Below are 15,481 nucleotides of genomic sequence, written 5' to 3' on the forward strand. Positions count from 1 at the left end.
AAATTCTCTATTCCTCCAGGTCTGACACTTTTCCTCTAAGGCATAAAAATTGCCCCTTACGTTTGTTTCTTGGACGGCTGCTGTTGTAGTGACGGAGCACATTGGAAGTTGCTGTAGACTGTGATATGCTTGCTTCCATCTTGGTGTTCAGAGATAGATCCAAAATGTTTGAGTTACCTTCCACTGTAAATGTTAAGAAGGAACTACTGAAATTTGAATATGCTTAAAACATTTTGAATTCTTCCATTACGAAATTCCAAAATATTGGGATATCATCCAAAAATAGTTTCCACAACTTTATCTTTGATCTGAAAGGGTTCACATTTGTACTGTAAACTGCCTCTGCCTTCCAATATGCCACAACCAGCGATGCATATGCTGGAGCAGCTGCTGTACCATTAATTAACAGCCTTAATCTGCATTAGTAGCTATTTTCCAATATTTTCTGTCTCTTGGTGTTAAGCAGGTAGTGTACACGGGGCTAATCTGGGCCTTTATCCCTGAAAACATCCACCTAGTTACAAACAATGCTCTGTGGGTCACAATCAGTGAGCTTAAACTGAAATAACTCAGGGGAACTACTTAACTGGTAATAATTCCCAGTGAATTATTCTACTAATTTATTGTTAATATAAAAATATTGAAAGCTGTGTGTTTAAACTTAAAAATTCAGTTAATCCATTAAGTGGTTTTGCAGCTCTACCTTAAAAAAGCCTTGGAATTCAGCACCCTGGGTACCTACAAAATAGAGCTTTCTAAGATGTTTAAGGTGGTTTTTAAAAATAGGCCAATGTGAAGCTAAATCATTGTCTGTTGCTAAATTTAACAAAGTGGTTTTGATGGATAGTCAAACAGCTACGAAATATACAACTTAAAAATACAACTTAAGGAAAACCCAGTTTTCTGTGGCATGCGTGTTCCTCCTAACGCGGCTGAATTGGTTGAAATAGAAACCAAAACCTACATGTTAAAAAATGCTTTCACCGATCATCATTTCAGACAGTAGTAAAACAGCTGATACGACTGTTTAGCTGGAGGACCTGTTTATCCAAACTAGTGGTGAGTAGTGACTTTTACAAAAAAGGCAAGCAGAGAACACTATGTATTATTAGCATTTTTTTTTCTTAAAGACTCATAATCAAATGTTTGTTTAGCCCAGATTTTAATGAGCTCAGAAAAACAGGCCAACGTCTTTATTTAAAAAAGTTTATTAAATAAGTATTCCACAATTTCTATATAACTCATAGAACACTTTTAATGAAACATTAACCTGTGATATCATGAAATCCTATATTTAAATTTGAGCAAATACAGGAGTAATTGGTGTTTGATATTGACCAATCTGAATAAAAAATACCACATTTACAGAAAAAAAATCAGTGTTGGCCACAAAAACTGTATTATCTCAGAAAAGGTTGAGCAGGTCACGAGAAGACTGAAGTGTTCCTGCACAAAGTATTTCAGTGCTTTCAATGACTTAAATCCAGAGTTGAAAGTTAAACAATGTGGGTGTTACGTAGGCACACTTACCGTGGCTCACTCTGTCAGGCTGTTAGGGAGTGCTGTGAATAAGGAAGTGTTGAGTATTTCTGGAGTGCTCTCTAAAGCGGATGAAGGGGTCACTGAGTTGAATTCAAACACACTTTACTGTCACACTCCCAACCCTCAGCTTTTCAGGCCACTCATTTTTCCTTTTACTCAGTGCACAATGCCCTAGAATCTCATCTTTTTTCCTTCTCTTTCTCTGTTTTTCTATGGCTGTCTTTAGCCTCACTGGTGCAGACTGGCATTTTTTTTATATTCTGCTCTGTTGCTACAGTTAAATTTTGTGTGGCAGCAGGCATGACTGGCAGTTCTTTTTTGGTAACATCTGTGTGCTACCAAGCTCTGCTCTGCTCTACAAGGAAACAGATGCAGCAACAAATAAACATCATCTATCTGGGGCTCACACACTTAACATGGCAGCACCCTAAATCTGACCATGTGGATGTTGAAGGAGCTGTTTGAGTAAAGTGTATACACTAACGTGCAAAAGTCTTGAGTCGCCTCTGATTTCTTTGCTAGGAAAATATAAAACTGTCTTTGTAGAATTCTAATGAGCACGCTTTCATGACATTTTTTAAAAAAGTAGTCTTCAGGAATAGTTCTCCACACTTAAAAGCTGTTCCTTCGATGTTTGCTCCTCAAACACACATGCCTCACGTGTGGAGTGGACGCTACAAGAGAAAGATGAAGTGAAATAATAGTAATCAAGCTGGTGAAAACGTGCTGAGAGAGAGAGAGAATGTATTGTTGTTTACAGGTTGTGGTAAAGCTTTTGCAAACATACAAAGAAAACCCCTTACTGTAGCGACCATGGAATACCTCAAACTGCAGCAAAGAGGTGCTGCTGACCATTTGGAATTAGCTTTCTCGGTGCTATGTTAGTTCTCCTGCAAGTTGTGCACTGCTGTTCATGCGTGGGTAAACACAGAACAAGACATAAAGAGTAAATAGGCTGGTACTTATGTAGCAATTTTTAACTGAGTGCTTCTCAAAAAAATAAAGATTTTTTTTTTTAAATTGAAGTGTTATCACCCATTCAGTCGCACTTTCATACTGCACTTTATTATATGCCTTTAAGCACTTTCTAACTATCATGCATACATGTATGGGTGGATTTCAGTATCTTGCCACTTCAAAAGACCACTTCTCTATATGGACTGGAGGAGGTAGGGGCTGAACTAGTAATATTCCAATGAGTGGACAACCTGTATTCCCGAGCCACAGCATCTCAAGTGAATGGTATGACTCATTATCCCAATCCACCCGATCCAGATCCATTTGACTCCAGCTGGTGAGTCCACAGCCCACCTGCCCATTTGGAAAATTTTGCTACCTAGCATCTACATTAATATTATTATTTTATTATTAGCCATAGCTGCTAGCTGCTACCTTAATCATAACAGATTGCTAGTGTGGCTATTGGATAAAGGTACTTTCAGCTGCTCCCTTATTTCCACAGAGGCTGCCACAGTGGACGGATCCGCACGCTTGATGTGGTTTTATGCCGAACGCGCTTCCTGATGTAACCTTCCCAGTTATCTGGTCTTGGGACTTCCCTGAGGCTGGGTTTATGTCTATCATTTAATTGCAAATACAGCAGTTAAGCGACTAACATTAAATTGTGCTGCCAGGTTAATATTCATGCTGACTGTGCAAACTTGAACTCGGAGCTTTACTGACCTCTTGAAATTCCTCCTAAAGTGTTGTTTAGTGCTGGGAATGTCAACAACCTAAGCTGCTAGTGAGGGGAAGTGTTGTGTGCCTGCCTGTCTGCAGCAGTGACTGTAAAAAACAACATCCTAAAAGCTCCCCAAAAGTGACGCCAAAATGTCTCTACTGGCCTCTGTATCGCTGTACTTTTTCCTTAAGTTAAATCTGTGTTTTATGAGCTAAATGGTAAATTAACATCCTCGGCTAGCTGTGGTTTAGACATTAACTCTGCTGCTCTGACTGTTCTGAACAAAAGTAAGTAGCCAAAGATGAGGCACTGAAACGGTTTATAGGACAAACAGAGAAAACATCATTGGGCCTTCCCTGTCACTTTTATCATGAGCGCTATAATGTAAGAGTAACAAGCTGGACTCTTCTTTAGCTCCTGAGCAGAGCTGATATGATTGTTACAGTATCTACCTGCAAACAGCAGCACGTTACTGTCTCACTCCACCTGCGCGTGGACAGTAACACTAAAATAACATTTGGAATCAATGATTTTGCTGCCATTTAAAAAAACGTGGACTTCAACAATCCCTTATTAACTGTGGATTTAATGCCGTAATAACTAAACATGAATTACTAAGAAGAGTGAAAACATTCGCACAGTATTCTGGGCTGACATTCACAAACTGCCTGTAATATCAGTTCACTGGTTTCTCAGTTTGTTGACAGTAATTCACACGTCTGAAATACTGAAAGCGCGGCTGAGGTCCACAAAATGAAAGAAACAGGGTTTTAATAAAGCTGTCTGTATGTGGCCGAGCTGTTTATCTCTGTAATGTACATTAAAACTAATTTAAGTCTTATAAAATCAGTCTGAGACAAACAGTCCTTCCTTTCTTTGTTTTTATTTTAGCACAAACTCTTTTAATATATTAAGCTTTGGTGCAGCACCCTGTATAGCCTAAATCCTTTGAAAGAAATGACAGGAGCCATTAATATATGCTGTCCAATGCTGAGACAGCTGATCAAAACACTGGTGATAATACCTCCATATGTTTTACTCAGTATTCCTGCTACCACAAAGCAGCAGCATGACTGAAGCCGGACTGGAAACCTGCACCATCATCTCATCTTTGCGGCTCTGCATTTAAAAAGCACCAAGGACTCAAAGGTAAAATACTCTGATGGATAGTTTGTTACCATATAAAGCTGTCTTTTTTTTTAAACAGTTCACAGGTCAGTTGTTAACAGACTACAGATTGTAATGTAAGAGCAGAGAACCTCAGGACCTGAAGTCTGTCTGAACAGGGAAGGCTCAGACTTCAGCTTTGAGGGATAAACTTCACAATTAAGAGTTTTTGATGAATTTCTCTTCATAATTATAGGAGCTGCCCTTAGATTCAGAGCTCAGTGCCACCCAGTAATAACATGATGAATACAATTCTTTGTTTTAATATTGGAGTATATTTGTATATTTGTAGTAAATTTTATAACACGAAAAAAGTACAATGGTTAAAAACTACTATATAATATGTACTGCCAGTGAAACCTGCAGCACTTTTACTGAGAAAGCTAAAAACAGACTAAAAAGGCATTATCTAGCCATGTAATTAGTATCATTATATACTGTATATCCTTATCCTACTTACATACGGCTCTTTACATTTGGGAGCACATTTGGTGTTTAAGGAGATATTTGAAAGCTGCTGATCTCAGACCAGCAAGGCTTTTATTTTTAACGCTGAAAGCTGTTAGGTGCATGAAAATACACGGTACATGTATTTTCTTTGACAGCATTAAATAAAATGTAATACACAGTAGTACTGCAAATGAGGGAGGGATGATCCCTCTTCCACTTAGCGCTATTTGGCCAAGTGTGCCATAGTTTCAATATTTTATATGAAATAAGCTCAAATTTCAGCAGCACAGAATGCTGTCAATTTAAAAAATATTAGATTAAATAAATATTCCACTATGGTAGAGTCCAAAATATTAATCATAGACAACAAACTTCTTTGCTTTCCTGCAGAGCGTCATTTGCAGAGCATCACCCTCTTTCACCCACATCTGCAAACCCCATTCGCTCACTGAGAAGTACACTTTCCAGTTTGACAGTTAGTAAATCTATGAAAATGACTCAGCTGTGTAACGTGTTCTACAGCATCTTGAATCACTGGTCCTCGACTGTGAATGATATGGTCAATAATGGTCAGATAAGGGTTGTGGAGTGTGTGTACTCCCCTCCATCAGTCTATCACACAAAGCCAACAAACTGTGTGTGTAATTTCTGCACGATGTGGCAGACAGCAGCCCGGTGCGTAGCTGCAATTCAGCAATGTGAAAGAATAAGCATATCTCACCTTTGTAAGGAATTCTGACGTCAATGCTCAGGCAAGTGGTGGACACAGTATTTCTAGGATGCTCTGAATCCAGATAACTTCTCTTATTTGGCTTGATGAAAAGCTGGAATGCAGCCGATCCTGATCATCCTGCCCCATGCAGTGTGATCTCAGGGCAAAGGTCACTTTCACACTGCTCACAAAGTGCCAGGTTTTTTCCATCTTCTGGGGTGGATTTTCCTCTATGGGAGCTTGTGAAATTATAAGTTTTGCTTGATCCCTGCAATGAGCTCTAGACCTCCTGATGTTTCTGACTTGATGTCAGATCCGGGAATCCAGACCCAGCTTGGCTGTGATGGTCTCCCTCACTTGTTTTTTCCTCAGGGTGGATGTAGCTGTTAATGTGGATTTTGGGCATGTTAGTTGTTAAATCAAAAGAGCAAATTACACTTCTATGAGACTAAATGCAAGATTTTATTTAAAATGTTCTATTTTCACATTACGAAGCTGCAGAGTGCTCTGTGAGTGTATAATGGGTGTAACACTATTTAAAACTTCAGTTTGTTCAAAATCCTCAGTTTTATGCTAAAATATGCTTGATATTTACTGTAACTCTGGGCCTCTGGAGTGTATGTGGTCATTACTTTGTTTAATCTGAGGATATCTGAGGATAAAACCTAAATGGTGACTAAGTATCCATTCAAACATACTCACTATGAGAGCAGCAGTTTTGTAGAATTGCTAACTAGCTAGCTACAAACTTCTGACATATAATTATGTGTGCTAACTGCTGATCTGGCTAACACATTAACAGTACAGCTACAAAGTTACATAGGGTTTGATGCTGTATACAATTACAGTATGTTACAATGTGTGCCTTTTAAAATATAGTGAAGTAGTTATATTTACCTTAATTAAATGAGCTGTCAATCAGCAGAGATCGTTGAAAATGCAGCAGCCAGGTATATAATAAGTGCAGGTGTGGGTAGGCAGGAGTTCAATCCAGCATGCAGCAACTCCACCCCAAATCACTACTGAGCAGACTCTGGCTCCAAAAGCTGGCAAGATGGCAGCTCCCACAACTGGCATGTCCATGTTTTATACAGTCATTGGTCTGCAGTGGTGCTGTGTGAAGTAGTGTCAACTGGAGGAGGTGAAGAAGGCATTGTTGGTATTGATACTGCTGCAAATGAGTATCTCATCTGATAGTAATTTTTTGTATCAATTCATATCTAAGAATCAGTTTTTTCTGACAACTCAGTTGTGAGGGTGGCAGGGGTCAAGGTGCTGTTATAGTAACAAGTGTGTGAAGTTTGATGGTTCTAGCTTGAACAGTATGCATCTAAAGAGTGAAGATTATCGGAAAACTTGACCTCTGACCTTTACCTTCATGTCGAGGTCAGCAAGATTTGAATTTGTGCATTTTTAGTAGATAAATCTATTGTGTGAATTTGAAAATCCTAGTTAAGATCCTTCTCGAGTTATGGCCAACATTAAGTTTTTGTGGAACAGATGCTGCTACCACGAAGGCGATGACAGTAGCTCAACTTTTATCTTCAAAACAGCCGAGCAAAAAGTGGCTGTAATTTCTAAGTAGTTAATGAAATATATTTGTAAAACCCACTGAATTAAAACTGAGAGTCTGCACTTTGATCTCATATTGATTGTTTGATTTAATATCCACTATGTTGGTGTACATAGGCAAACTTACAAAAGTTGCCATTGTCCAAAAGCTTATGGACATATGTATACAGCCACTTTACTACTTCTCCTTTGACTTTGGACAAGGACCTGGATAGAATAGAGGACTGCTCTATTAAAATAATTCTTAAGTTTTTGCATGTGAAAAAATAATGACACTGAATATAAGCTTCAGAAACTCATTTTATGTTTCACAGAAAAAAAAATACAGAAACATCTTGTGCGTAATTACTGACATCGTGACAGACAATCATTTTATTCTTTTCTGTCAAAAAAAAGCACATTACAGCACAAGTCATATGTCCAAAAGCAAATGTTCCACCTTTTGACTCAGACTCAGAGCTCTCAACACCCTGTCGCCACTGTGAAGTACCAGTACAGATAGCAGAGTTTATTGTACGGGGTATTGATTTGGTATGTTTGTCTGCCTGTTTGTTTAACAATATCAGAGCAAACTACCAGTCTGATTCATACCAAATTTCCACGAAAGATGGCAAGCGATCTTTAGATCACCTGATTGAATTTTTGCCATAACTGGGTCAAGTTCAGAGGTCAAGTTTTCCCCCAAATCTTGTGAATGCAAAAACTCGAGAATGATGTGAGCTATAATGCTTAAATTCACACCACATATGCATCCACCAAAAATCCCCACCACTCATGGTCAGAGGTCAAGTTTTTTTGAAAATCTTGTGAATGCGATAACTCACACTATAGATGCATCCAGTGGCGGTTTCTGATATGGGCGACATGGGCAGCCGCCCAGGGCGGCATTTCATCTAGGGCGGCATGAGCGCCCCCCTCCCCCCAACGCATTGCGATCGCCGCAGCAACGCCTACCGCACTGCTCCACTTGTGGGATAATGGGCGCCCTCTGCTTGCTGTGTATTGCATGTAGCTTTCTGCCATGGTCAGACAGGTTGTAACAGAAGAAAAAGGGCAGGCGGGGGATTCTCTCTCTGTCTCGCTGTCACTGCTTCACTCGATCGTCACACACACAGCGCTGCCCCGCCCCCTTCTCCTCTCAGCCTGGGGTGCGAGTCGAGTGAAGCAGTGATGGCGTGAGAGTGAGACTGTCAGCCGGGTTCATTCATTCATGCCTGTACAGTTTGGGCCTGGTTACAGCCAACAGTAACCGCTGAATTATAAATAAAGGCGACTTTTGCTGGCAGTCTCTCGCCAAACCTTTCATCCTCACGGACACTGCCATATCAAGATTAACGCGAAGTGTATGTCCTAATATTGAAAAGTTTTGCGAGATCTCGCAAAAGTAACTCAGGATCTCGCAAAACTTTTGCGAGATATGCAAAACTGACTCTTTTTTTTTTTTTTTCCTCCCATGTTCCACAGAATGAATCTGTGCGTCTAATAAAATTAGATGCACACAACTGATAGAACACAAAGCCAATTTCATTTATAATACTGTAAATATGGTCATTAAATCACAGTATTTGTGTGAACCCGAATCCTGATAAAAAAAATAACACAAATACGAATCTAGACAGTTTGGACAAATGTTGGTGGATGGCGCAGTGTTGCCAGATTGGCAAGGAAGGAAGAATTGTGGCAGATGGAAAGGAAAAGGTCAAAGCCATCAGGTGCACAGTTTAGGAAAAAGAGAAAAGAAGAAGAGGAGAAACAAGCAAAGATAAAGGTAAGCAGAAGCTGTGTAATATTTCAGTTTCTTCCATGTTTTTTCAAATAAAAATTTAAAAGAAATTCTGAGTGTGCCTGTGATGGTGGGGGGACCTTCTGTTAAAGCCTGTCTGTCAGACCATGGCAGAAAGCTACATACACCACACAGCAGTCGCGCATTACCCCCCAAGTGTAGTAGTGCGGCGAGCGCTATTGTGTGTGTGTGTGTGTGTGTGGGGGGGGGGGGGGGGGGGGGGGGGGGGGGGGGGGGGCCGGCGGGGATGCTCGCCCAGGGCGCCAAACAGGCTAGGACCGCCACTGGATGCATCTACTAAAAATCTTGGACAAGTCCAAATCTCAGCAACCTTGATCTCAAGATAAAGCTCCAAAGAAAATTATGTGCATGGAAAATAGGACCTTTGTGTTACCTTGGTGATTCAATGTTTGGAGAGTGACAATTTTGTGAGACAAACAACGTTCACATCAGCTAAAACATCTGCATGGGGCGGGGTTTGTTTTGCCCAGCACTACTTCTTATCTATTGCTGTCATTTTTATGGCACAATGCTAAATATAATTCTAGAAATTATGCGAGATATGTCACAGTTATAGATTTATATTCATTGCATATATTTAAAAAGTTCAAATACTGTTCCTGCACATAGACGCTGTGTGGCATGGTCATACACATCCAGCAGGTGCCAGTAGTAACTTTGTCAGAATTCCCTGTGACAAGACCAACATTGGGCATTATTTTACATGTGGTTTTGTGATGACTTACTCATACATAATTGCAATGAGAACCATCAACCAAGACAGAAATCTTCAAAATTGATATTCAAATGATACTGCTAATATAGCTGTAGCATATAGCTTCCCATTGCTGCAATTCAGTTTCATACAAATATGAACAAATATGCTCTACACACATAAACTTTGCTTGCCTTGCTAGCTAACAGCTATATCTTACACCAATAAAACTAGTAAACAACTGTGGTGAATATGACAAAAATGTCCCCGGCTGTGATGGATATTCCTGCAAATGATCCTACTTAAATCACCACTTTTAGGATAAAGAGCAGACAATTCATTGGCAAATATCCATGTTCTAGTCTAGTTGCTATAGTTTTGAGTATTCACTTTGAATAGCCCTTCCAGTGATCTCCCATTCACAGTAAGATATGGTTGCTCAAAACATACGTGAAAGCACTGAGCATCTAGTCAGTTAGGGTAGAAGGCTGAGGACAACACAACAAGAATATAGAAAGTAGAATATTTCCCTTTTTAATCAGGAGCCCTGTGGGGGGGCTTAGCCTAAGGATATCAAGATATTGTATTCTCCACTACTTCTCTGCTCAGATATAAAACTGCATCACAGAAAGGGATGGACCCCCTCCCCACTGAGGCTAATGGAGCATGAAGTGGACCTGAGCCATAAATGCTGATGCAATCAAGGGATACCAATAACCTGTGAAATGCAAACTGTTCCTATGGATGACTATGAAGCAGAAGAAACACGAGGGCCTTAACAAAAGCAAGTGACTAAGTACACACAAAGTGTCTGAAAGAACTCTTAGAATACCAACCAATATACCAATATAGTTTAATATAGAACAAAAACTATTGGAATGATGCTTTGATGATTGCTGACTAAAATATGGATCAGTATGGAACGCAGTATTCCATAAAGCATAAGTCAGAGTAGCAATACTTGCCCAGCAGCAGCGTTGCCTCGCTTAAATGTTATCCCTTCATGCTTGCCCACTTGTATTAACAGCTATATTAATAGCATTTCACGCTTTTAAGACTGCAGTGTGTATATGGTTGTACTGCCTTTGGGAAATCAGTTCCATGCATATATCTCTGTGTAGATTCTCAGTTATCCAGGTCATAGTAGTCTCTGGAGCTTGAAAAAAGGCGACTGGACTTCTTTTTGTTTCTTGAAGACGTTTCACCTCTCATCCGAAAGGCTTCTTCAGTTCTCAACCAAATGGTGGAGAGACCCAGGTATTTAAACCCCTGTGGGCGTAGTCCCCTGGAGGTGGTTATGACCCTCTATTGATCATGTGCTGAACACATGTGCCCAGGTGTGAAGGGGGCGTGGGTCATATTTAATCAGTGGTTTCAGTTGAAACCAACTTAGGACTCCGCTCCATTGTTTCCTGTGGCCTATTGAGGTCACTGGAACAAAGGTGTGAATGGGGGTTGAGACGTCTGGGAAGGGAGCTCAGGACAGCACTGTAAGCGGGGGAAAGTTGGTGACGTAATCCACCTCCTCTGTTCAATGATGGTTGTTCACAGTGGACATAGATGGCTTCTTTCACTCCTCTTTCAAACCATCTGTTTTCCCTGTCCAAAATGTGAACATTGGCATCCTCAAAAGAGTGCCCTTTTTCCTTCAGATGCAGATGTACTGCTGAATCTTGTCCTGTCGAAGTGGCTCTTCTATGTTGTGCCATTCGTTTGTGAAGAGGCTGTTTGGTTTCACCAATGTAGAGGTCCGAGCACTCTTCACTGCACTGAACAGCATACACTACATCGCTGATCTTGTGTTTGGCGGGTTTGTCCTTGGGATGAACCAGTTTTTGCCTTAGGGTGTGACTTGGTTTGAAGTATACTGAGATGTCATGCTTGGAGAAAATTCTTCTGAGTTTCTCTGACAAGCCTGACACATATGGGATGACAATGTTGTTCCTCTTGTCCTTCCCATTCTCTGTAGTTTGTGTTTGGCCTTCATTCCTGTGCATCTTAGCTGATTTGATGAAGGCCCAGTTGGGGTAACCGCATGTTTTGAGGGCTTTCTTAATGTGTGTGTGTTCCTTATGCTTCCCTTCTGCCTTAGAGGGAACACTTTCCGCACGGTGTTGTAGGGTCCTGATCACCCCAAGTTTGTGTTCCAGAGGGTGGTGGGAGTCAAAGGGGAGATACTGGTCTGTGTGTGTGGGCTTCCGGTAAACTTCAATGTTGAGGCTTCCATCTTCCTCGATAAGCACCGCACAGTCCAGGAATGGTAACTTGTTATCTCTGGTGTCCTCCCTGGTAAAACGTATGTATTTATCCACTGAGTTAATGTGACGAGTGAAGGCTTCTACTTCTCGGGTTTTGATTTTGACCCAGGTGTCATCTACATATCTGTACCAGTGGCTAGGTGCCGTCCCTTTGAAAGAACCAAGAGCTTTACTTTCCACTTCCTCCATGTAAAGGTTGGCTACAATGGGAGACACTGGGGAGCCCATGGCACATCCATGCTTCTGTCTGTAGAATCCATCATTGTATTTAAAATATGTTGTGGTAAGGCAGAGATCTAAAAGTGCACAAATCTGATCTGGGGTGAAGCTGGTTCTGTTCAGTAAGGAATCGTCTTCCTGTAGTCGTCTTCTGACGGTCTCCACTGCCTCAGTTGTAGGTATGCAAGTGAAAAGTGAAACCACATCAAAGGACACCATGGTTTCATCTGGATCCAGTACAAGATTCTGGACCTTGTTAGTAAAATCTGTAGAGTTTTCAATGTGGTGGGGTGTGATGCCAACAAGCGGTGATAAGATGGTGGCGAGGTGTTTGGAAATGTTGTAGGTGACCGAGTTTATACTGCTGATAATGGGTCGAAGTGGGACTCCTTCTTTGTGGATCTTTGGGAGTCCATAAATGCATGGAGTGGCTTCTCCAGGGTACAGGCGGTAGTAAGTGGGGGCGGTCAATGGCTTTTTCCTTTTCAAGTTGTTGCAGGCAGCAAACAACTTTTTTCTTGTAGTTGCTTGTGGGATCACGTCTCAAGACCTCATAAGTATTGTTGTCACTGAGGAGTGTAGTAATTTTGTTGTGGTAATCCGATGAATTCAGCACAACCGTGCACCTCCCCTTGTCGGCTGGCAGTATGGTGATGTTTTGATCCTTGCTTAGGGCTGTGATGGCCTTCTTCTCCTGAATGGTGAGGTTGGATGGAGGAAGTCTTGCACTGGCGAGAGTGGCTGAAACTTTCATCCTGATCTGTTCTGCTACAGGATGAGAAAGTTTGTTATTTCTTATAGCGGTTTCTGTTGCTGTGATGAGGTCTACTATAGGAAGCTGTTGTGGGGCTATGGCAAAGTTGAGTCCTTTGGCTAGCACATTTTCTTCTGGTTTGGTGAGGACCCTGTCTGATAGGTTCTTCACCCACTTTCCTTGGTTTCCATTGCTTATCGTGTCGTCCTGTTTGTTAACAGATGAATGGTATGCCTTGGTTTGCAGAGTTTGATAGTTGGTTTCAACTGAAACCACTGATTAAATATGACCCACGCCCCCTTCACACCTGGGCACATGTGTTCAGCACATGATCAATAGAGGGTCATAACCACCTCCAGGGGACTACGCCCACAGGGGTTTAAATACCTGGGTCTCTCCACCATTTGGTTGAGAACTGAAGAAGCCTTTCGGATGAGAGGTGAAACGTCTTCAAGAAACAAAAAGAAGTCCAGTCGCCTTTTTTCAAGCTCCAGAGAGTACCATGCATATACAACATCATTATCAATTTTTATAATGCTTAATGTCAAAATCACAAAACACTCCAGTTTGGGCTTCTCTTCATTGGTTGCCAGTAAATTTTAGAATTCATATTAACATTTTAGTTTCAACTTTTAGGGTCCTACATGATCAGCTCCCCAGAATATCTCTGACTTGCTGAAACCTCATTTTTCTTCCCAGGCTCAGGTTGATGCTGGCCCCGCACATTCAATTTAAAACTCGCGGGAATTGGGCTTTCCAGGCAGTGGCACCAAGACTGTGGAACTTTCTTCTGCTGTCTTTACGCTGTAAAGACTCCACTGACTCTTTTAAAACGCAGCTGAAGGCATTTTATACATTAAAGCTTTTAATTAACTTGGTGTTTCATTATGTTTTGCATTGTTATGTTACTTTTATGTGTGTATGCGTGTTTTTTGTGAAGCACTTTGTGATTTTTATTTGTGAAAAGTGCTATATAGATAGATACATTTACATTTTTACGAAAACAGTCCTTGTCATGTGATCAAAATTCCAAAGACCTTTAGCTGCAAATAACTTGGAGTAACTGTTTTCTGTATGACTTTATCAATCACATACATTGTTGTAAAGTAGCTTTGGTCCAGTTTTCTTTACGTTGCTTCAGCTCATTGAGGTTTGCAGGCATTTGTTTATGCACAGTTCTAAGGTCAAGGTCAACGTTGCAACACCTTGATTCTTTTCTTTTTTACAGTTTCTCTGAGCATTGCATGGGGTGAACTTGGATGTCCACTCCTGGGAAGATTGTGGCAATGTGTCAACATTCACCTCAATGTTCCAGACAAGCGACCTGCCAAAAGATGGTCACACTTTCTGATGATAAATTAATCAAATGTAATTCCTACAGAAGTGAAATGTGTATACTGTACTTAGTTTTTGACAGTCCTGACTTTCTTCCTTTGTGGAATACGGTAAGAGCCCTCAAGTTTGATCATTTTGGCCATTTAGTTCATATTTCGGAGCCAAAAGTGACTATATTGGACAAGAGGGTGGATCAGGTGAGCGACACTTCTTAATAAATGATTTATTTTCAAAAGGATCACAATCCCACAGAAGAGAAGGAGTAAGTTTAGCTCATGCTCATTTCTATACGGTCCTTGGTCACATAGCACTAAATCTGTTAAGCTAAACTACAAAAGCCGCAAAGGCACTAAATTAGCATTTGCAAATTTGTGTCTAACAGTATTTCCAATTCTATCTTTCACTTGATCTTTTCTTGTTGTGGATATTTTATACTTATTAAAACAAATATATTTGGAAAACAGACCATTGGAAATACTCTCTTTCAAACCAATGGCAAAATTTAATTGCTCACATCAGCACTCAGTGTAAATTGTGTCTGAAACTCACACTCTTTGGACATTCCGACTGCAAAGCACTTCTGCAGGCGGCAATACTGACAGCGATTCCGCGTCACCTTGTTGATAATGCAGTTCTTGTCCCGGTGACACGTGTACACCATGTTTTTCTGGATGCTTCGGCGGAAAAAACCCTGCAGAGACAGACACACAGACAGAAAGGAAGGCGGGTGAGGGGTGGCGATGTGTTCTAAAATCTTATCTTCTATAGCTGCCTATTTGCTAAAACATCCACACAGCTCCACTGAAATTCACTGGATATCATAATGTCACAACACTGTTTAACAATGTGCTGGATGTTTTGTCTTTTAAGACTGAGAGAAAAGAGAGCCAGTGTGTCCCAGCTGGGAGCTCAATGGAGCTTCAAATGCTGGATTTAAGCTGGGAAACGGAGTACTAGTGGGAACAGACAGTGAAGAACCTCATAGTATCAAACAGTAAGGCTGCTTGTGCAGTGTGGAAGACTAACCAAGGACTCGAAGTGCCATGTCTGAACTTAACAAGGTGACATGAAACTTCTGTGGAAGAGCTAAGGCACCTTCAGATGAATGTTTTATTAATCCAGTACTACAGCACTGTATGGATTGCAATTAAATGCATTCAGTGAGACTGAGTCCAAAAAGATACAAGCAACTAAGTACCAAAAAGTCTTTAGATAGTGGAAAGGTTTGTGTTGATGGAGAGGATCATTACAGATTCAGACACGCTGCTGTGGGATGTACGTCAAGCTCAGGAG

The 15,481-nt window shown here is 40.8% G+C and overlaps 1 protein-coding gene across 1 annotated transcript in view; it reads right to left on the reverse strand.

Annotated features, from left to right (window-relative positions):
- LOC115788528 (retinoic acid receptor beta) overlaps positions 1–15,481 on the reverse strand; it is a 96,173-nt gene that overhangs the window by 39,082 nt on the left and 41,610 nt on the right. Inside the window, exon 3 of the mRNA XM_030741587.1 lies at positions 14,738–14,879. Within this exon, the coding sequence (XP_030597447.1) occupies positions 14,738–14,879 (142 nt within the window). The remainder of the gene's footprint in view (positions 1–14,737; positions 14,880–15,481) is intronic.

The sequence above is a fragment of the Archocentrus centrarchus genome, chromosome 11, assembly GCF_007364275.1.
Source record: "Archocentrus centrarchus isolate MPI-CPG fArcCen1 chromosome 11, fArcCen1, whole genome shotgun sequence".
In the NCBI taxonomy this organism is placed as follows: Eukaryota; Metazoa; Chordata; class Actinopteri; order Cichliformes; family Cichlidae; genus Archocentrus; species Archocentrus centrarchus.